At 43.9% G+C, this 23,575-nt stretch overlaps 1 protein-coding gene and 1 non-coding gene across 3 annotated transcripts in view; both read right to left on the bottom strand.

Annotated features, from left to right (window-relative positions):
• The window catches only part of LOC124804780 (gamma-tubulin complex component 2-like), a 184,344-nt gene extending 176,299 nt beyond the window's left edge, over positions 1-8,045 (bottom strand). For both annotated transcript variants that reach the window (XM_047265104.1, XM_047265105.1), the window contains exons 1-2: positions 7,896-8,045; positions 7,622-7,789 (exon numbers count right to left, since the gene is read on the bottom strand). In XM_047265104.1, the coding sequence (XP_047121060.1) occupies positions 7,622-7,789; positions 7,896-7,948 (221 nt within the window). In that variant the 5' untranslated portion in view covers positions 7,949-8,045. The remainder of the gene's footprint in view (positions 1-7,621; positions 7,790-7,895) is intronic.
• Positions 8,046-20,883: 12,838 nt separating this feature from the next.
• On the bottom strand, positions 20,884-20,958 carry Trnas-uga. The gene has a single exon. It is a non-coding gene; the product is annotated as a tRNA-Ser (tRNA).
• Between the last annotated feature and the right edge of the window lie 2,617 nt (positions 20,959-23,575).

Below are 23,575 nucleotides of genomic sequence, written 5' to 3'. Positions count from 1 at the left end.
TGAAGTGGGCATGGTGTTTTGGCTCAGTGTACACATAACTGATTGTGTTGCAACACATTTGCAAAGCCTTGGAATGATAAGGAAACACCAACTGTGTAGAGTTCCACTGCAACTGGCAATACCAATCTGAAATCGGTTTGGAGACTACTATGTGCTCCGGATCTCCGGTCTGACCTCTTCTGATGTTAGCATCCAGTGGTTTCAACCACCTCTCGTGTCAGGAAAGCCTGCCAGGAATTGGCTTGTTGCTTGAAGTTTGTAGCAGATATAATCTGTACCTGGACGTCAGTTGTGACATGACTGACTATATGCCTAAGAAGCAATACTGGGGCTGCAGGCTATATGCAAGTGGGGAAAGCAAACCTGCTACATTCATAAAGTAACACACCAAACCTGCCTCCCATGCCTATGATTGCTACCTACTGCACTCAATGTAACTTGAGACTTGATACGTGAATACAAGCAAGAAAGATTTTACTTGCTGACTAGGAAGACTTATATAATACTGAACATTGGTAGCAACGTAAGGAATAGCACCCAGACCCAAGATGCACAGACTTTATGTTAATAGTGATGAAAATCTTTATGTGTGGGAATGAATGTATTTGTACTCATGGTTTTAAGCTGATGACATTAACTGTAACTGGATGACGAGTGAGAAGGATTTCCATATAAATTACTCACACCCAACCAACCTGTCTTTTGTAATAGCTGAGGTTGAGATACGTTCATTGAAAATTTTCAGGTCAGGCTTCATAGAAAGTTTTTTAACACATGACAAAGCTATCCTGGAAGCACCAAAAATGATCCTCTATCATACATGGCATGAAGACAGAACCTGGAGGAAAGATATAAACATTATGGACACGGGGAGAAACAAAGCAAATTGTTAAAAAGTTTTACAGGAAGGAAATGCTGATGCATTTGAGATTGTACTTCCTGTAATGGAAAAGTGACAATGTGATTCTGATACAATACACTTTCAGATCTGCTTTCCGGAGACCTACGTTCATTACAATTGTTGCTCGGCATATTGCCACAAATTGCATGTTGCACTGAAAAACATGCACATCGAGACAATGCATCACTCTGGAGGGCAGGCGTGTGAAGTATCTGGATAAAGATCTGTTTGCAATTACACCTTTTGTTAAAGGTGAATTGTCTGACTGCCTTATAGCACTTGCAAAAGCTAAACATACCAAACCAACGAATAAACTGAGTACAACAATAAACAATGTCTCATTACTGGGGGTTGTGGCTGGGGAAGTACCACGGCCTCAAAATCAAAGAAGTGCATTCCACAAAAGAAAATAAAGTGAAACGCATCTGCAAACTGCTATACTCACATCAATTAATGCTGGTTATTCTTAGCTTCTAGTGAATGCTGAAAATGACAAACTGATCCAAATCAGTATGGATCTCACAGCAGCAAATGAACTCCAGTTCGGAAAGAAGGCATCGGAAACAAACAGTAATTGGATGTCCTGGTCTGGGCCGGCGATGCAGGAGATGAACCGCCATGGGTGGGAAAAGGAGACGGTGATTCGGAGGTGCAGGAGAACTATGAACATGTGCTACGTATCTGGCCAACAGTTGTGCACGCCTAACTGGCAATGGAGGCCCTCCGGCTTCCACAAGGACGCTGGTTACCAGACTTGTCCAAAAAGCTCCTGTTACAAGGCAAACACCACAGTGGTGCACTGGTCGAGTAAATGCAATGTTAAGGGCACCACCGAACCATAAACTAGACTCCCATAGTCAAGGCGGAATTGAACAAAAGCTCTGTAGAGCTGCAGCAACATAGAGCGATCTGCACCCCCATTGGAGTTGCTCAGGCAGCGGAGGGCATTGAGGTGCTGCCAGCACTTCCGCTTAAGCTGACAAATGTGAGGAATCCAAGTCACTTGGGCACTGAAAACCAGTCCTAATAATCAATATGTCTCCACTACAGTGAACGAATCATCATTAAGGTAAAGTTCTGGTTCTGGATGAACAATACAACACCAACAGAAGTGCACAACACATGACTTTGCAGCCGAAAACTGGAAACCGTGAGCTAGAGCCCATGATTGCGCCTTGTGGATGGCTCCCTGTAGGCGCCGCTCAGGAGCACTGGTACTGATGGAGCAGTACGAAATGCAGAAGTCATCTGCGTACAAGAAGGTGAGATGGACAGCCCTACATCTGCTGCTAGACCATTAATTGCCACTAAAAATAGAGAGACAATCAATACAGAGCCCTGTGGGACCCCATTCTCCTGGATATGGGGGGAACTACGGGAGGCACCTACTTGGAAACGGAAAGTACGAAGCGACAGGAAACTCTGGATAAAAATAGGGAGTGGGCCACGGAGACCCCACTCGTGTAATGTGGCAAGTATAAGTTGTCACCAGGTCATGTCCTACACTTTTCGTAAATCAAAAAAGACAGCAACCAGGTGTTGTTGTCTGGAAAAGGCTGTTCTGATGGCAGACTCTAGAGACACAAGATTATCAGTGGTAGAACGAACCTGGCAGAAGCCAATAGGCCATATGACTCCAGGACCCAACCCAACCGCCAGCACATCATACGTTCCAGCAGCTTACAAAGAACATCGGTGAGGCTGATGGGCCGATAGCTATCCACATCAAGTGGGTTTTTACCGGATTTGAGCACCAGAATGATGGTGCTCTACCACCATTCTGACGGAGACACACCATAGCACCAGATCTGTTTGACGATGATGAGATGTCGCTTGTAGTCAGATGAGAGATGTTTAACCATCTGACTCTGGATCCGATCTGCTCCAGGAGCTGTGTCGGGGCAATGTGCAAGGGCACTGGGGGGCTCTCACTCTGTAAATGGGGTGTTGTAGGATTCACTGTGGCATGTAGTAAACGTGAGGACTTTCCTTTCCCGCCGCCTTTTGAGAGTGCGAAAGGCTGGGGGAGGGGGGGGGGGTAATTCTCCAATGCAGCGGCTTGAGCATAGTGCTCGGCAATCGTGTTTGTATCGATAGATAACACGCCATCTATGTTAACACCGGGAACACCTGTTGGGGTCTGGTGCCCGAAAACACATTTCATCTTTACCCAGACTTGGGAAGGTGATGATGGCACCCAATGGTCAAAACATATCTCTTCCAACACTCCTGCTTCCATCGTTTGATAAGTTGGCGAATGCAAGCACAGAGCCGTTTAAAGGCTATGAGGTGCTCCAGGGAAGAGTGCCACTTATACCACTGTAGAGCTTGCCAACGCTCCTTAATTGCTTCAGCGATTTCCGGCGACCACCATGGGACTGCCTTTCGCCGAGGGCACCCTAAACAGTGAGGGATCGTGTTTTCTGCCACAGAGACAACTGTTGTAGTCATCTGCTCAGCCATGACATCGATGTTCCCATGTGGGGGACATTCAACAGTGACAACAGAGGTGAAAGTTTCCCAGTCCACCTTGTTCAAAGCCCATCTGGGCAAGTGTCCATGGGCCTGACACCAGGGCAGTGACAGGAAAATGGGGAAGTGGTCATTATCTCACAGGTCACCATATGCTCTCCAGTGGACAGATGGGAGAAGTCCTGGGCTGCAGATTGATAAATCAATGGCCGAGTAACTACCTCGAGCCACACTGAAATGTGTGGCAGCCCTGGTTTTTAAGAGGCAGAGGTCCAACTGAGACAGTAAAGTTTCAACATCTCTGCCTCAGCCGGTAAGCACTGTGCCACCCAACAAGGGGTTATGGGCGTTAAAATCTCCCAAAAGTGGGAAAGGTTTTGCGAGTTGATCAATCAGTGCAGTTAATACATTCTGGGATACTACACCATCTGGAGGAAGATATACATTGCAGACAGTTATTTCCTGTGTTATCCTTATTCTGACAGCCACAGCTTCAAGAGGGGTTTGAAGGGGCACAAGTTCACTACAGAGTGATTTTAGGACATAAACGCAAATTCCACTTGACACTCGATTACAGTCGCTACAGTTCCTGTAGTATCCCTTATAGCCGCGGAGGGCAGAGGTCCGCATTTCCGGGAACCACGTTTCCTGGAGAGCAATGCAGAAAGCAGGTGTAAAGCTTAACAGTTGCCGTAGCTCAGCCAGGCAGTGGAAAAAAACCGTCACAGTTCCACTGGAGGGTGACGTCATTGTGAGACTGGGAAGGCATGGAACATTCAATGAGGCAGTTTATGCCTCAGGGTCACCTGCTGCCAAAGACTTCTTGCCTGAGCAGTCTATATCAATTTTGTCTGAGGGTCTGGCAAGATCTAGGTCCTCAGCAGATGCCAGAATCTCCACTTCATCTGTAGACGTAGAGTTTGGAGGTAGCGGTGATGTGGCGATACTGCAATTCGCTTGGTCTTGGGGACCTTCTTTTTGGATTTCTTTGTTCCTTGGGTTTCCCTGGCTGGGAGGACTTCACTGATTTAGTATCTGGGACAGAGGATGGCCATGAAGCCCTGGCAATCAGCTGCTTTTGGACTCTTCAACCAGCGGAAGAAGTTGTTCGCTTCACCAGCTTAGAAGTGGGGACAGACGTCCCCGATGGTTGGGGGAAGGGTGGGGTGGGGGGGGGGGGGGGGTGTTCCTGAAGTTGGTGGTGCAGGAGTAACAGGGAGGGAAGTGCCCACCCCCCCCCCCCCACCATCAATGGTGTAGGTGTAGTCTTCTGGCTCTGAGAGGCGACTGGGGTTTGTGGAGCTGACGGGGCTAGAACTGTTGTAGTGGAAACGTAAGACGATGTCATACATACAGGATGCAGGCGTTCAAATTTTCTCTTAGCCTCAGTGTAGGTCAGTCAGTCCAGGTTCTTGCACTCCATGATTTCTCTTTCCTTCTGGAGAATGCTGCAGTCTGGAGAGCAAGGCAAATGGTGCTCTCCACAGATGACACAGATGGGAGGCAGGGCACATGGAGTATCAGGATGTAATGGGCGTTCGCAATCTCGACATGTGACATTGGAAGTGCAGCGGGAATACATATGACCAAACTTCCAACATTTAAAGCACCACATTGGGGGAGGGATACAGGGTTTTACATCACAGCAGTAGACCATCACCTTGACCTTCTCGGCTAATGTATCACCCTCGAAGGCCAAGATGAAGGCACTGGTGGCGACCTGATTATCCCTCGAACCCCGGTGGACACGCTGAACAAAATGTACATCTCACCGTTTTAAATTGGCGCACAGCGCATCATCTGACTGCAAAAAAAGCTCCCTGTGAAATATAATACCCTGGAAACATCCTCCAGCTTGTCACAAGCAATTAACACTCATGACTGGGCAGAAGATGCTGTTTTGATCTCATTTTGGACAAGCCCTCCACCTCCCCAGACTTGTTTTCTAAATGCTTGACAAAAACGGAGGCTTCATAATCATGAAAGATTCCCCATCAGCTCTCGAACATACAAGGTACCGGGGCGAATAAGATCCGCTGCCATCCTTAGCCTGACGTCCCTCCCATGGTGTGGCCAGGGAGGGGAACGAATTGGGGTCTGTGCACTGACTTGAGCCCATGAACGCTTAGAGACTGCTGGTGTTTGACCACCAGCAAGAGATGATGTACTACGCTTCATCGCGTGTCATCCACCCTGATGCCACCCACTCCGAGCAGGGGCCCTGCCCTCCCCACGGGCACCACCCAGCCGCAGCAAAGGCCACCTGGCCATCAAAAGAGGTATTTGAGGACATATATCTCAAGGCTGTAAGAGATATGCAAAAGACTACCACCATACATGATCAGATTTTACTCTTATAAAGGACTGACAGGTGCTAAACATTTGGCACAACCCAGGAGGCACATGTTGCCTATCAAATTCCAGAAACCTCGCAAGCATTATTACCCAGCTGAGGAAGGATGACAGGATTCCATCCCATGCATCGCAGAAGACACCAACAGATGATCTCATTACCAACACAAAAATTGACAAACTAATGGAACTTCAACAAAAAAGGGCTTTTAGATGGTAATGTTCCTATTTCTAATGCTTTCTGATATCCCAATCTAACCTACAACTCGAGCTACACAACAGCTCTGTCACCAACACGTCCACATAGAAAAAAAATTGAGTTCTGATAGCACATCACTGATCACAGTAGAATGACAATTTTGCTATCTTCAAGACAACATTCCACCAGCTTCACACAGAAAGATCTAGTATATGAGCATCAGCCACACTGTCACACCACCCCGCCCCCTCGTTATTTAAAAAGGAAATCGGCAGTCTGTAATAAACTTTCAGATACCACAAACAAAATAATAGCATTATTTACACGCTAAGAGGTTAGTTAAAGTGTGCTACTCAAATGCCCCCGAAATCTTGGTGGTTGTGACAAGTTGATCCATAGCACACCCGAGGTCTATGTTAGATTAGCAGGTGACAATCCGGTTGAGAGTTGGCAACGTTAACAGATGTGAATGCAGAAAATATGGTTTTGGTAACAAACTGACCAGCAGCAAATCCTAATTTTTAGGTCTGCGCCGTACTGAAAAATGCAAGGGTGGGTCCAGTATATAACTTTTACCAAGAGCTCCATTAATTCAAAAGGTGTCTTTCCAATCCACAATCATTATCACTGCAGTTTTTACAACTAAATTTATACATGGCACTAACGACTGTAATCTCAGAAGTATTTTGCCAAAGATGAGATAGATTCAATGACTAAGAGTAACTAGGGGATAAGAGAGCATCACATAGTAGTTGCTATTGAAATGTGAAATTATCTATAGCTTTAATATTATTGCCAGCACATTATAGTCTTCAAACTGCAGCTTTGACTGGCCAGTGAGTGCGTTACCTCTTGCAACACAAACATCATAATAGAGACAAATCACTTGAAGATACATTATGCTACAGATCAGTTTATCACTACAACTTTTATTTCACATTTACATCCCAACCTGATCTAGATCTCAGACTATGCTACATTTACATTTATCTCTATTGGAGGTCCATCACCTAGCTACGTGGAATGGTGTTTCATTTTTAACATAGGTCTATGTTAGTTCATACTTATGATTTTCCATTTAAATAAAAAAATATAAAAAATTACGTTGAGAAATTAGAAAAATTTAAATCAAAATTATTTTATTAGAAAGGGGAAAAAACCGTAAGATAGGAACTAAGATGCCACCACCAATGCCATTCCGAATGCATGGACCTCAGTAGAACACACACACATACCTCTCTCTCTTTCCATGAAAACACAGGCTTGGTAACAAACAGTGCACTGTTTGCAGCAGATTTGAAGAATCCAAAATGGAATTCTGATCGTGATAATATCCTGTATAATTTGTAGTCTGTGCAGTAATAACCAAAAAAGCACTCAAATAACACAAATCTAAATCAGGAAAGTAATTCGGAACTCCCATGGTTTAATAACTGACACCTTGAAGTAACAACACCCCTGTGCCCATCACATTACAGAAAAAAAACAGATGTATGTCAAGCAGCCGCAATAGTAACACGAATGCGAAGATTTTTTTCACAGAATACAAAGTGTTTTCGATGGTCACAGCTTGCTACATGTGTGTCCAACACTATAGTCCCATAAATTCAATTGTGAAACAATCTCTTTACTGTTTCTGAATAATATGAAAAAAATGTGTAGCATGGTTCTACCAGGATAAGGGTATGTTTACTCACTTCTTCGTCTTCAGTTCATTATACTTGGCGGTGAATAGTTCTTCAGTGGGGTTATCTCTACAAAGTTGTCGTAAACTAGTTTGCACTGCTGCAGTCTGACCTGGATTCACATGTCTTGATTCTGTTTGCTGTAGCCGTTCAATAAGTACCTCTGGCAACTCTGGGGATCTGTAGAAACCAACCACCTGTATTCTATTCGCTCTTCAAAAATTAGTTCCGATGTGACTCAGTCCAGTCACTTTGGTAAATCATTGAGCATTTTACTTTCACTCACCTGGTCAAGGTAACTAGATCTTTCATCAATCTATGCACTTTAAATTCACTCATTTTATTATTTTAAAAGCAAAATCATCTTTCCAAACAACACACATCGTACTTGACAGCCATTTGACGCTCGCGGCAAAACACTGCGGTGTTCGTGAAGTAAACAACACGGAGCCAAAGATAATGACTGTCAGTGCTGAAAAACAACAAGGAGGTCAGAATCTATGGCGCCATAAATATGAAATGAACGAGTGCACTCCGCTTCATTGTGGAGATCAAAACATTGAAAGTGTATTACTATGTTCGTCGAAATAATGACGTAAATTTGTGAAAGAATAATTACTTCTGTTGCCTATGGATGAACAAACAAAGAAACAAAGTGGAAAGTTAACTGCTGCTTTCTTCAGGTAAATACTTTAGCTTAAATGAGGCCAATTCGTTGTTTACTCTCATTGGCATCAAATTTTAATGTTTATAATATATAGGTTCAGGAAGGACAGCACACGGAAAAGATTCTGGTTCAAGCCATTGCGTCGCAAAGACGACATTGATGAACTTCAAAATCAAGCATTCACTCAGAGTGAATTTGATGTTATACTTGTTTTCCTTGTGGATCTTCAAGGTACGGGAGATGATTATGACGAATAATCACACGATTCTGTTTTTCTGAAGAAAAATATTTTTTTCACAACATGAATATGCGTAAACAAACACCTGCACACAGTACAATCCTCAAACTGACTGCCTATGAAAGTGTCTGTTGCTCCAGATTCTAGTCGTCCGCCAGCGTTATTACCTCACAAAGTGCCCACATATTTCCCCTCCCCCCAGGGTGGAGCATAGTGAAGGAGGCTGCGCGGAGTGCCGAGTCAGTGATATGTCACAGAGTCAGGGAGACCTCCCAGGTATGTTGTCATCTGCAACATAGAGGACATAGGGCGGTGAATTACACTGGATGGAATAAAGGTGAAAATCACTTATGTGGGCCAGCATACAGTGGCTGGCCATACTGCGAGTGTGAGGGAGCATTGAGATCAGGTGGCAGGTAGTTGGTGGTGGCAGCTATTGAGTGGTGTCTGATGGAAGTAAACATGGTGCCACGATCATAAGGATGCCATCGCTGGAGAAGTGGGAAGTCAGGGTGGCTGAGTTGATGTCGCATGGCAGTGTGACGGTCTTACAAAAGTGCCATGCTGTCGAGACATCTGTAGTCTGGCAGCCCATATGTCATCCCTCATTGAGGAGATCATTGTCTATACTTTGACAGTGAGATCCTCAGGAAGGAAGTTAGTGAGTTTTAGGCAGAGTTCAAAGGTCAGCAGTCTAGCACTTGTCATGTGGGGATAGTTGAACATGGGATGGGAGGCTGCTTGGCATGTTTTATCATCCAGTGCGGCACCTTTTAATGTCCATATGGGTTAAAGGACACAGTTGTTGGTTTTCCATTGAATAGGATGAGGAAGGTTTGATCATCTCATTGAAGCACTTTGTGGGCTTCTGTGTAGCTGGGGCTGTACCGCGTCATCTTAAAATCTTAAAATGACAAAGTTGCAATCTCTAAGAGCTTTGTGTATAAACACTTTTGGTTCTGAGTTTGAAATAGACAGTAGTATTTGGATATTTGGAGGAGAACTATGTATTTTTTTACATGAAAGAGTAGGTCTGGTGGATTAGTGTGCATGGTTATTGGGTCTTGAAGAACAAAGTCCGCTGAGATGGACAGCATCTCACCATAAACGACTTCAGCCAGCAACACCCTGAGGTCACGCTTTTGTGTTGTGTGAACCTCAAGGAGCATCCAGGGGAGTGCCTCTGACCAGAGCCCTCATGTCCATATGGGCCACTTTTAACATGCAGTGCCTTCATTCGAGCAGTCCAGTAGTTTGGGGATGGTATGCTGTGATTTTAGTCGCATAGAATCCTCAAGTTGCATGTCTGAAGAAGATCGCTGTTCAAACTGTCTGCCCTGGTCAGTTGTGATAAACGTGGGCCAACCGAATCTTGATATCCATTTTTCAGTGAATGCTTCAGGGTAGCTTCCGCCATAATTTCTTTAAATGGTGTGGCTTCAACCCATTGTTTCACATGATCAGTAGCAGAGAGGACATAGCGATAGCTGTCAGAGGATGGTAGCAGTCCGATGAGGTCGGAGTGAACATGTTCTAAGCATGCTTTTGGGATATCTAACTGGCCGAGTGGTAGTTGTGTGTGGTACAAAACTTTACTGTTTTCACACAGTACACATGCACAAGCTCAACGTTTTCAGTGTTTTTCGACATTAGGCCAAAAAAAACTGTCCACCACTAGGCGAGTGGTCGAGCAAGTGCCAGGATCTGCCAAATGGTGAAGCTGTTCAAAGATGACTCGACAGAAGCATTGAGGTATGACTGGACATATACTATTCTGAGAAGTACCACATAGTATGGGATGGTTCACCTGTGGAATATGGCCTATTCTTACGTTCATGTCTGGATTGTGGGTGAGGGCTTTTAACTGACGGTGGTTTTGTTGTGCCTCAGCAAATTCATCATAATTGATGGTAAATGACAAGGCACTAAAGTCCGAAAAACAGACTGCTACAACCTTCTCTACATCTTTGAAGTGTGGGAAGTCTGTAGTAAACTGGGCTGCATAGTCCAAGTATCAATAACATCAGGGACAGGTCATTGGATTGTCAAGGATGGAGCATGCAAAGGGATGATGATCGGTGTAAATAATCAGGGGACATCCTTCAACATCTTATCTGAAATATCATGCTGCCTCATACAGTGCACGGAGCTCCATGTTGTAGGTGGAGCACATGCTTGGGTGGTTAGGGACAGAGTGAGCTTGTGACGGAAGAATTAGACCAACTACAGGACACCTCCTACCTCTTCTTGTAACACAGTCCCAATAGCAGAGTTATTTATGTCTGCTGTTACGGCTAGCTGTGCCTTGAGGAGGGGTGTACCAGGGTGTTGGCCCGTATGAGCCAGTCACTGGTATGTTCAAATATTCCTTGCATCTGGTTCATCCACATAAGTTTACATTAGTCAGTGGTATGTTTGCCAGCAAGGCATTGTGTTAGAGATGCTTGCCAAGCTGCTGCTTCTGGAAGATGTCTTCTGTAGAAATTTATCATGCCTAGGAATCTGTGTTATTTTTGGTAGCCTTGTGGTAGAGGCAGTAGTGAGACAATCTCAACGAGTTGTGGTTTGGACCTTATTCCTGATGCGTTTACAGTGTGTGTGAGGAAGACGACTTCTTTGGGAAGGAGTTGATATTTGTCTTCGTTTGTTATGACACTGTTGAGGCAGAGGGTGACGAAAACTTGTTTGTGATGGTGAGTGCGCGATATCTCATTAGGTGAGAAAATTAAGATGTCATCGAGGTAAGCATAAGAAAATGGGAGCTTGAAGAATAACTCATCAACAAGTGTTGCCGTGTCCATGCAGCGTTTTTAAGTCCGTATGGCATGAAGAAATTCGAATAGACCAGATGGCGTGAATATGGCTGTTTTTGGAATGTAGTCAAAGCAAAAAGGTATTTGGAGATTTGCCATTTTACCATCAATGACAGTAAAAGCAATGGTTTTCTCAAAATAATGGGTAAGTCCTGTATGTTTGGAACTGGGTAGTTGTCCTTGGTAATACCAGCATAAAGGATTCTATAGACGTTGCACAACCTGATCGAACCATCTTTCTTGGGGATCAATTTTGTGGGCGGACTTTGCCGTTTTGCAGGAGTTTGTCGACTGGCACTTAGGCAACATGTAGTAGGTCAGATGGTAGCTGCCATGGTCTATGACATACTGAGGGCTGGATGTAGCGATTTATGGGCAGTTCCGTCCTTAATGGGCACTGTCTGAAACATGATTCGGGGGTCACTCAAAGACTCGGCGGAGGGTGAAGGGAATGAGTAGATGACCAGTGCTTTGGCGTGACGTTTGACCGTTGGTGTAACGCTTCAGGTATCTCGGTGATAGAGGTGCAAAGTAGGTGTGTTCTGAATGTGTAGACAAGGAGAAGGTGACAAGTGGAGGTGATTGGCTTAGTAGCTCAAAACACTGCCATGTCGTGAAGAGTTCATGTTTGATGTCTTGAATCTTGTCTCTGGTAGTGTTGTTGTGGCGAATACGAAAGTTTACTTCTCATGTATCAGAACAAGTTGTTGGATGTGTTGCAACTGATTGGTTGTGCAGAGGCGCTCCTGAAGGAGCTCAATACTGTAAGGTGTGTCTGTGGGCATTGGGGGTCAGAGAGGTCTGTGCTGTTTATACTGAGCTGTCAAAGGGCCTTGGCCATGGACTCCAGTAGTGCTGAGCGCTGATGACCACGCTGCTTAGCACCCGAAAACCTCAAACCACACACACACTCCAGTAGAATGACTGCAGGTCAAATGTATGAGCCTGCTGCTGGATAATTCTGGGTCCACATTAAAGTGTCAGAGGAAATCTACACAAATAGCAGTTTCTGTCCCATTGTGATGATAAATGTTCAGGTGAACTGATTAGTGATGCTGAGGTCGAATGTGTGGACCATTGTGCCATAGACTCATATTGTCAAGTCGTTTGTCACCCAGAGATAGGCAAGTGTGTAGATGAATGTTATACTTAACAAAGAGGACAGTGATGTGTTGACTTTGGAGCCTGTGTTGACAAGGCATAGTCAGCCACTGGTGTAGTTGTGTAGAAAAAAATCTGTTATCGATGGCTGTAATCCTTTGTTGTCTTATCACATCATGAAAAATGATCGAAATTATGACAAAAATTCGCTTTTTCATGTTTTTCCCAATTATATCAGAAAATCAGAACAAAAAATAAAATATAAAATAGATACTTCCGTTAATTTTCTTGGTTTTTAAAAATATTTCCATCATTTTTTCGAATATTTTCATTATCCTTCAAGTTTTTTCACCAATTTTTCCGAAACTGTTTTTAATGATCGATCATTTACCTAACGCTTCATCAAATTTTCTACCACTTCCCACGACATTTACTTGAAGTGCGATGATTTTTTTTCATTTTCTAGGAAATTGAGCCAGAACATACAGACTGCATCTACTCTTATTAAAAAATCTCAAACAAAAAGATCAATTTCCAAACTAAAAATTCAATACTATGACGTTCATTATAAGAAACTTGTTTCTTCCTTCGTTTGTATCTCGGTTCAATATTTCTGTCCTCAAAAAACTGAGAATTGAACCCACTCATTTTCAAATATTTGTCTGCAAAACTGATTTTAAATTCATTATTGAACTCCACACACTTTTTTCCATATTTTGTATTTAGGTAATCACATCCAGAAAGCTATATACAGAATGAACACTAATAAAAACGACAATGACAAACTGTAGGGACATATTCCTGTCTGGAAATGGATGAGAAACGGTCCTATGAACAAGTGTCCAGAAATGCATCATTGCCACGGTAGATGGCGTTGACATATGACAATTCCTCGACAACATGCTATGCGTTCCTTCTGTGTTTCAGTCTATGTAACTGACACAGTGTATTTTAGGTGGCAGAATGGTTCATTATTCATGTTGGGAACAAGCTGAGATGGTGTTTGTGTACAGCCAAGCAGTTGGAAACGATCTAGAGGCAGCACTGTTATACCAAAATATGTATCCTAAATACCCTAACCACGTCACACAACATTTTGAGCCATATTTGGGCGTTTGTGTGGTTATGGGTTATTTCATACAGACAAACGTACAGGGAGGCAGCAGACTGCGAGTACACCAAATTTGAAGGACCGGGTTCTACAGGATACTGAGACAAAACCTTGCGTAAGCTCATAATCTGGTATATACAGGTTCGCTGCTTCCCTGTGCGTTCTGCCTGAAAGGACCCATGATCAAACAAACGCCAAAAAAGGGCTCGAAATATTGTGTGATGTGGTTATTATCTCTGAGGGTGGTTATGGTGCAGCTGTGCTGCCTCTCAATCGTTTCCATCTGCTTAGCTGCACGCAGACACCATTTGAGATTGTTCTCAACAAGAATATTTGACCATTCTTCTGCGCCCAGTATGCTGCATCACTCACTCACGCAAGGAACACATAGCATGTGGTCAGAGGAACATTCATTCATCAACGCCATCTATGATGCCAACAATGTATTTCCGGTCACATGTTCATAGAACCTTTTTTCCTCCATTTCCAGCCAAGAATCTGTCTCTGAAGTTTGCCATTTTAATAACATTCACCCTGCATAGAAAAGGCAATGTCCTGACTGATTGACTAATCATCACACATGTAAAGCCGGTAAGAATAGAAACTTAATAATTCGAGAGGGTGTTTATCTTATATTGTAGACAACGTTTAAGAAGGAATTTTTCAAAATTTCGCCCCTAAAGGGGTGAAATAGGGGATGAAAGGCTTTTTTAAGAATACGTTGCTATTAAGGCAAATTTGAAGCTAGACCTACAAAAATTGGTATTTGGTGTCTCTGTCAGAAATAAAGAAATATGTGTTTCAGCACTTTTGGAAATTTAATCGCAGTGGGCATGAAATAATGGGCGAAAGTCTTTTATATAAATCATTATTAAAGAACTAATAAAATATTTTTAAAGCTACAGCTATGGAAATTGGTATTTGACTTGTTACAAATTTAAAAAATACGTGTTTCAATGTTTTTGGAAATTCAGTACCTAAGGAGGTGAAATAGGGTATGAAACGCTTTATGAGAATATTCCACTATGAAAGTATTTTAAAGCTAAGTCTATGAAAATTGGACTTTGGCTTCTTGGTTAGAAATAAAAAATACATGTTTCATTCTTTTGAGAAATTCAAGCCCTGTGGAGGCGAAACACAAGGCGAAAAGTTTTACAGAAATATTTCATTAAACAAGCAGTTTTGAAACTAAATCTATAAAAATTTGTATCTGACTTCTCTGCTGAAATAAAAAAAAGGGCACTTCATTGTTTTTGGAAATTTGCCCTCTAAGGGAATGAAGTAGGCAGTGAAACGTTTAATGAAAATATTTCATTATGAAAGTCTTTTCAAAGCTAAATCTTTCATAATTGGTGTTTGGATTTTCGGTTATAAATGAAACATTGTGTGTTTCACTGTTTGTGGAAATTCAACCCCTCAAGGGGATGAAATAGGGCCAGACTGTATCACTGACTCATCATTGCCTAGTCCACGAAACCAAGGACAGAAACTTCAAAATCTGAGGTGTGTGTGGCTCTTATACTGTAGGCATCATTTAAGAAGGGATTGTCCAAAATTCCACTCCTAATGTGGTGATCTAAGGGACAGTACATTTTTTGATAATATGTTACTATTAAGGCACTTTTGAAGCTTGAAATATGAAAACTGGTATTTGGTTTCTCAGTCACAAATAAAGAAATATATGTTTCAGAATTTTTCCGAATTCAATCACGAAGCACACAAAATAGTGGCTGGAAGTTTTTTTGAAAATAATTCATTATTAAACAACTACTACAGTTATTCTGGCGTTTCTCTGCCTCGTGATGACTGGGTGTTGTGTGCTGTCCTTAGGTTAGTTAGGTTTAAGTAGTTCTAAGTTCTAGGGGACTGATGACCATAGATGTTAAGTCCCATAGTGCTCAGAGCCATTTGAACCATTTATTCTGGCGTAATCGCAAACGCCAGAAGGAAGCTGCGGAATCCAAGACAAGAGAAGGTGGTGAGAAAATGTCGGTGCGGAATTGGACCAAGCGGCGCCAAGAGCGACACCTGGAAGAAGTGAATATAAGCGCCACTTTTGCTAGCCTCAGCCACTCAGATTGGCCCCGTCTGCAACGGACGTTAGTGCTACACTATCAGATTGTCGTGATCCGTGTCAAGAAGCTTACTAGAACTTTGTGTGTAGCAAGAGCTTTGCTATTTTCATGTCGCCTCTCGCTAGCGACACTTGCTGTAATCAAAGTTAAGTATTGTCAGTTGATTTATAAAAATAAAACTACTAACGTTATTAGTTTGAATTGTTGCACAGTGTTCCGAGAACGCTGCATTCCTTAGGCGCCCTATTAGCGACGAGTGGGCAAGACCACACAACAGGCGACGAGGATGGGATCCGAACCCATGTGTACAAAGCACAAGACAGTATAGCTAGCTTGCTAAAAGAATTCCCTATACTCTTTTCTGAAGGTTTAGGCAAAGCTAGCAATTTTGTTGCACATATTACACTGAAAGACAATGCTCAGCCGAAATTCTGGCGTGCCAGAACTGTTCCCATTGTATTACGGGACAAAGTCGCTCATGAACTTAAAGAATTGCAAGATAACGGAGTTATTGCGCCCATCTCAGCTAGTCACTGGTTCTGCTCCCCAAACCTTCAGCTTGCATTCACCTCTGTGTTGACTTGGAGTCTACAGTCAACCCACACACTGTCATTGATACTTACCTTTGATACACCCAGAGGATCTCATGAACAAATTAGGCGCTAGAGGCTACATTTCAAAAATTGATTTGCGCGACGCATGTCTTCAAATGCTGCTCGATGAAGAATCTCAAAAGAGTGTGTAGTAAATACTCATTTGGGATTGTTTAAATGTTTGCATTTGCCTTTTGGCAGTCCTTCCACACCCACCATTTTCCAACGGTATTTGGAACAGCTGACTGCGCAAGTGCCAAACTGTTCAAACTATTTGGATGACATTGTAGTAGCAGGTCGTACACCTGAAGAACATATTGCAAATTTGTGTGCTTTGTTTCATGTGTCTGATGAAGGACTAAAGTGTAGACTGGACAAATGTAATTTTTTTAAACCTGAGTTGCAGTATCTTGATCATGTCATCAACAGTCAATGTGTACATCCTCTTCAGTCGCATTTGTCAATCATAAGAGACTTGCGAGTTCCTCGCAATGTCATGGACTGCAGTCAGTTTGCGTCGCAAGAATGTTCCTATTGTTTGGACACATGAGTGCCAAGTAGCTTTTCAAAAACTTAAAAATGCATTGCTCAGTGTTCGATGCTTAGTTCACTTTGATCCTGACAAACAAGTCGTATTGCAAGTTGATGCTTCCTCTTTCGGTGCTGTACTTTCGCACAGGAATGGTGATAAAGACTGACCTATTTCTTTCGCATCAAAATTGTTGTCCAAAGCGCGGTGTAACTATCCACAAATTGAGAAAGATGCTTTAGCTATTGTGTACGGCTTCACCAAATTTCATCACTATTTGTATGGCAGAAGATTCTACTTAGTAACGGATCACAAGCCTTTGCAGTCCTTGTTTCAACCGCGTTTTCTGATTGGCCCTGATACAGACTTTCACGCTTCTGCTGCATCTTGTTGTCACATCGACGCTCAGGATTCTGCATTGCTTCAGTCTTTTCCGCTGATCTACAAGAAAACTGCACAGGCCACGGACACTGTTCCAGATTGGAACATTTTGCTCAACTGCATTCGCACATCTTGGCCCCTGTCAGTGAATAGCATGAAGAACTCTGTAGTGCGCCGATACTTTGCACGTCGACATAGCCTCATTGTACAGAAAGGTGTGATTCTTGTTCAGAATTACAATGGACAGTCACGTGTGTTGATCCCTACAACTTTGCAAAAAGAAGTGTTGCAGTTACTTCACCAAGGACACTGGGAGATTGTTCGTAAGAAACAGTTAGCGCGTCGACACTGTACTTGGCAGGGTATGGACGCCCAAACAGAATAGATGACGTTACAGTGTCACGCGTGTGCGTAAAATCAGTCCGCTCCGCCACAAAAATTCTCTGCTTGGCCTAAGTCGCAATCACCATGGCAACGTGTGAACATAGAATTTGCGGGACTTTTTGGAACACTCGTTGGTTGATTGTGGTCGACTCGTATAGCAAGTTTCCTTTTGTTGTGCCAGTGAACTCGACGACGTCACGTGGCACAATTCAGGTGTTGTCATCGATTTTTTGCCTAGAGGGCTTACCTGAAGTAATAGTGTCAGACAAAAGACCTCAGTTCGCGTCACATGAATTTGAAACATTCTGTGAGTGCAATGGCATACAGCATCTAACGAGTGCAACGTTGCATCCACAGTCAAACGGCGAAGCGGAACGGTTTGTCAGAACATTCAAGCAGCAGATGGCCAAACTTTGCTTCGCACACACCAGCATTGCAACTGTTTCTCGCCTCGTATCGTTCGCACCCACGAGATGGAACATCGCCGGCGGAATTGCTTGACGGCCGCCGCCATCGGACAGAGCTCCACCTACTCCACCCTTCTCAGCATCCGGCGCCGAAGGATGGCCGCAAGTATCGCTTCGCGCCGCATGATATTGTCTTTTACAGGATTTTTAGCGGCAACAGACAGTGGACGTGAGGAGAGAACGTTCGTCGACTAGGCGCTTAGTCCTGATGATTTGCAGCGCCACCATCAAAATCAGCTTCACCTCTGTCATGTACACAATGATCTTTCAGTCTCCCTTCCCCCAGATTCACGGGTCCAGAAGACAGCGCGGCCTCAGCAGCCGCCACTCATCACGACACTGTGGGATGACACTGTGGAGATGGAACCTTCGCCTCCTCTCGTCCTTCTGATGGAGCTGGACCCACCCACACTGCAGCAGTCACTGCCTTCTTCTTCATTTGGTTCATGGCAGCAAGAGGTAGACACATACTTTTCTGGTGGTTTTCCAGGGGGCGTTTTCGCCAGAGCGCAGGCCGGATGGCGGGAAGTTCCATGCGGCTTTTCGCGGATGATGCTGTAGTATACAGAGAAGTTGCAGCATTAGAAAATTGCAGCGAAATGCAGGAAGATCTGCAGTGGATAGGCACTTGGTGCAGGGAGTGGCAACTGACCCTTAACATAGATAAATGTTATGTATTGCGAATACATAGAAAGAAGGATCCTTTATTGTATGGTTATATGATAGCGGAGCAAACACTGGTAGCAGTTACTTCTGTAAAATATCTGGGAGTATGCGTGCGGAACGATTTGAAGTGGAATGATCACATAAAATTAATTGTTGGTAAGGTGGGTACCAGGTTGAAATTCATTGGAAGAGCCGTTAGAAAATGTAGTCCATCAACAAAGGAGGTGGCTTACAAAACACTCGTTCGACCTATACTTGAGTATTGCTCATCAGTGTTGGATCCGTACCAGATCGGGTTGACGGAGGAGATAGAGAAGATCCAAAGAAAAGCGGCGCGTTTCGTCACAGGGTTATTTGGTAACCGTGATAGCGTTACGGAGATGTTTAGCAAACTCAAGTGGCAGACTCTGCAAGAGAGGCGCTCTGCATCGCGGTGTAGCTTGCTCGCCAGGTTTCGAGAGGGTGCGTTTCTGGATGAGGTATCGAATATATTGCTTCCCCCTACTTATACCTCCCGAGGAGATCACGAATCTAAAATTAGAGAGATTCGAGCGCGCACGGAGGCTTTCAGACAGTCGTTCTTCCCGCGAACCAAACGCGACTGGAACAGAAAAGGGAGGTAATGACAGTGGCACGTAAAGTGTCCTCCGCCACACACCGTTGGGTGGCTTGCGGAGTATAAATGTAGATGTAGATGTACGGCCGAAAGCTTGACGTCCCCTGCAGCCACAGCTTCTGGCCCGTCGAGATATACACACTCCTGCATCCCCTCCATGGTCGCACACCATATAAGACGACGGTCCGTCGCTTTGGAGGGGGGGGGGGGGGAGGAATGTTCTGGCGTAACCACAAGCGCCAGTACGAAGGCAAGACCAGAGAAGGCAATGAGGAAACGTCGGCCAATGGTGGGCGGAATTGGATCGGTCAACGCCAAGAGCGACACCTGGGAGAAGTGAATATAAGCGCCATTTCTGCTAGCCTCGGCCTCTCAGATCGGCAGTGGACGTTAGTGCTACGCTATCAGATTGTCGTGTTCCGTATCAAGTGCTTACTAGGACTTCGAGTATAGCAAGAACTTTACCGTTTTCATGTCGCCTCTCGCTAGCGACCTTTGCTCTAATCAAAGTTAAGTACTGTCAATTGTTTTACAGAAATAAAACTACTAATTTTATTTGTTTGAAATGTTATATAGCATCCCAGAACACTGCACCCCTTAGGCACCCTACTAGTGACGAGTGGGCAAGACCCCACAAAAGTAGTTTTAAAGCTACATCTATGAAAGCTAGTATTTGACTTCTAAATTGGAAATAAAGAAGTACGTGCTTCAGGGAGTGAAATTGAGGATGAAAAGTTTTGTTCAATTATTTCCTTATGAAAACATTTTCAAAGCTAAGTCTATGAAAATTTTTTTTGGATTCTCTGTTAGAAATAAAAAAAAAAAAAAACTTATTTCCCCGCTTGCTATGTGCTTGATATCGAGAAGTATCGCGAAAAGGGTATGATATTCTAGCAACCCGTGTGAAATTACATATGTTCTTATAATCCTAGAGTCTATAGATAGGTGTAGAAAGCAAGCAAGAAGGTCGGGGTCAGAAACAGTAACGCCTTTGTGACGAGGGGAACCGACCCCGACTTCGTACAACATTTCTGAAAGTTACTTCAGTCCGCTGAGGACGCTCTGGTCACGAGTCAGGGGCGGATGACTTTGTGACCGTCGGCTGCGGTAGATGACCGCCCGACCTCGCGGGAAATATCTAGTGCTGTGAGGAGTATATACGGTGCATGTGCTTATGCTGTCTGTCTTCGCGGTGTATGTAGGAATGTCTGGCGGTCGATAGTTATATGCATAATGCAAAAGGGGCGATTTTGTACGGCGCAGGATACGAATTGCATGTTTACTACATCAACACAGTACACGGGGATATATTGCCGGGTTGGAGATCGGTAATATTCAAGCTTCCATCCTCAGTGGCAGAGCAGAGTAACTGAGCAAGTGTCTTTCCATATTTGACGACCTGTACACCAGTTTTGCAGAGTTTCACTGTCGGTGCAATATGGCGATCTGAACAAAATAGTTTTGCTGCTGAATGTTTCTTCTGCAGAAAAACAAATGGCGGGCGGTGCTCCCACACTGGCAGCAACAGCAGTTTGACGCATAAATTCAGTAAGAGCCAATCAGAATAGAATGAGATTTTCACTCTGCAGTGGAGTGTGCGCTGATATGAAACTTCCTGGCAGATTAAAACTGTGTGCCGGACCGAGACTCGAACTCGGGACCTTTGCCTTTCACGGGCAAGTGCTCTACCAACTGAGCTACCCAAGCACGACTCACGCCAGGATGTTTCATATCAGCGTACACTCCGCTGCAGAGTGAAAATCTCATTCTGGAAACATCCTCCAGGCTGTGGCTAAGCCATGTCTCTGCAATATCCTTTCTTTCAGGAGTGCTAGTTCTGCAAGTTTCGCAGGAGAGCTTCTGTAAAGTTTGGAAGGTAGGAGACGAGGAACTTGCAGAAGTAAAGCTATGAGGACGGGGCGTGAGTCGTGCTTGGGTAGCTCAGTTGGTAGAGCACTTACCCGTGAAAGGCAAAGTTCCCGAGTTCGAGTCTCGGTTCGGCACACAGTTTTAATCTGCCAGGAAGTTTTCAATCAGAATACTCTATTCATTCACAAGACATCCTTTGTGCTGGATTGTATGTACCTCTACTGAGGGGTGAGAAGTTTTCCGTTCCTGAGACGTATGTTGAAAGCAGTATGTCACGATTTTCAAGAAGGGTAACACGTGACGGATGGGGTGCCCCATTTGGACCATCAGGAAGAATGCAATCGGTGTTATTCTGGGCTATTTTCGTAAACAGCGCCTGTTAGGGCAAGAATTTCCATGCAGATAAGCTGAGACATCACGAAAGCTCCTACAAAAGCGACCATTAACTATTTCTGTGGCACTCTACTATTTCTGAGAGGTAGACTTGGCTCTTATTTACATAGCCATGTGACGTCAGTATAACACTCAAAGAATCCTAACTATATAGCTGAAAACAGACGCGAATTTCACCTGCTGGGTCCCGGCGGCAGGGGCGTGAGGGCGGTTGCTCGCGCCTCAGCGTACGTCACTTTGCGGGGGCCGCCGGTGCTTCCCGACTACTGGCAGCGTATGTGGACTCCGCGACGTAGGCGTCGGGTGTCAGCTGGCCGGATGTGCTTTTTAGTAGCGATCTTTTGTTTAAACTACGATGGCATTTCAAAAAGTAAAGATACAATGACTCGCAGTCCTTAAATAGAACATTTATTTAGAAAACGTCAGTTACATCTTATTAACTAGATTATTTGTTATTTTTCGACATAATCACCCCCATTATCCAAACATTTGTTAAGTCGGTACACAAGCTTTTGCATCCCACAGTCATAGAAGGTTGCCACCTGGTGTCGGAACCACATTTCAACTTCATCTTTGATCTCTTCATCGTCGTGGAATGATTTTCCACCAAGATGTGACTTTAGGTAACGGAAGACATGGAAGTCGGTGGGCGCAAGGTCTGGGCTGTATGGTGGATGGTCCAATACGTCCCATTTGAATTGTTTGAGTAGTGTTTTGTTTACGAGCGCTGTGTGAGGCCGGGCATTGTCATTAAGCAAGCGGACTCCACTTGTCAGCATTCCCCTGTGTTTGTTTTGAATTGTCCTTCAAAGACGTTTCAAAGTCTGGCAATATGCAGCAGCATTAATTGTCGTTCCAGGAGGCATAAATTCCAACAGAAGAATGCCTTGTCTGTCCCAAAAAATAGAAGCCATGATTTTCCTCACTGAAATCGACGTTTTGCATTTCTTGGCTTTTGGTGAATTCGAATGGCGCCATTGCATTGATTGTTGCTTGGATTCAGGTGTATGGTGATAAACCCATGTCTCGTCACCTGTCACAATGTGATCAAGGTACTCATCACCTGCTTCAGCATAGTGTGTGAGGAAGTCGAGTGCAAAGCCCATCCTTTTCTTTTTGTGTTCTTCCGTTAACAGTTTTGGAACCCAGCACACACACAATTTCCTGTACCCTAACTTGACAGTCACAACGTCATAAAGAGTTGTCATTGACACGACCGGCATGCTCTGATGCAATTCTTTCAATGTGAGACGTCTATTCGCACGAATTGCTTTCTCCCTTCTCCGAAGACGGGCATCAGAGATCGCAGATGGCCGACCTGTTCTTTGTTCGTCATGAACATTGGTCCTACCTTCAGAGAAATGACGACACCGTTTCGTTACATTTTGTCGATTCATAATGTTCCCATAAACAGACACAATTTCTTTGTGAATATCTGCTGGTCGCTGACCTTTTGCATGAAGAAAACGTATGACGGATCAGATCGCACTTCGCATTTGGCGGGGTTCTGAATCGGCGCAGCCATTTTAAACACGACCTACTCCAACCAGAAGCAACGTTCAACGGCCGGACGACCGCCAAGAGAAAGCACCATTGTTGCCAGCTTGCTCGCCAAAACTCTTCTGTTCCTCTGGTGTACGGTGTATCTTTACTTTCCGAAATACTCTCGTATATTCCATGGTTTCGCCTACCAATAGGATGTTGGGAATTAAAAAAAACTACCCTATACATGTGAAGGATATCGATTTAATTAATTTGCATAAATTTTTTATGTCAGCTTGGTGTTAGCGGTACATTAGTTAAGAGGAGGTTGTGGGTGGGTGGGTGACGTGTAGCTGAGCAGTAGGTTAAGTGTAGAACACTAGTTTAATTTGCATAACTTATTTGCATAATTTTTATGTAAAATGCGATACAATATTTTAAGTGGGTGGGGGTGTGTGATAAAGAAGAGGGCGCCAGAAATGCCGTTCAAAAGCGTGTGAAATTCGAAAATTGTACCAGAAAATGGTGGGAGGACATAACTAATAACTTAATTTGGGATCAAAGGCGGTATAATAGTTTAA

Source organism: Schistocerca piceifrons, chromosome 7 (genome assembly GCF_021461385.2).
Source record: "Schistocerca piceifrons isolate TAMUIC-IGC-003096 chromosome 7, iqSchPice1.1, whole genome shotgun sequence".
In the NCBI taxonomy this organism is placed as follows: Eukaryota; Metazoa; Arthropoda; class Insecta; order Orthoptera; family Acrididae; genus Schistocerca; species Schistocerca piceifrons.
Note: the sequence above shows the minus strand (reverse complement) of the source record. Positions and strands in the feature narration are given on the sequence as shown.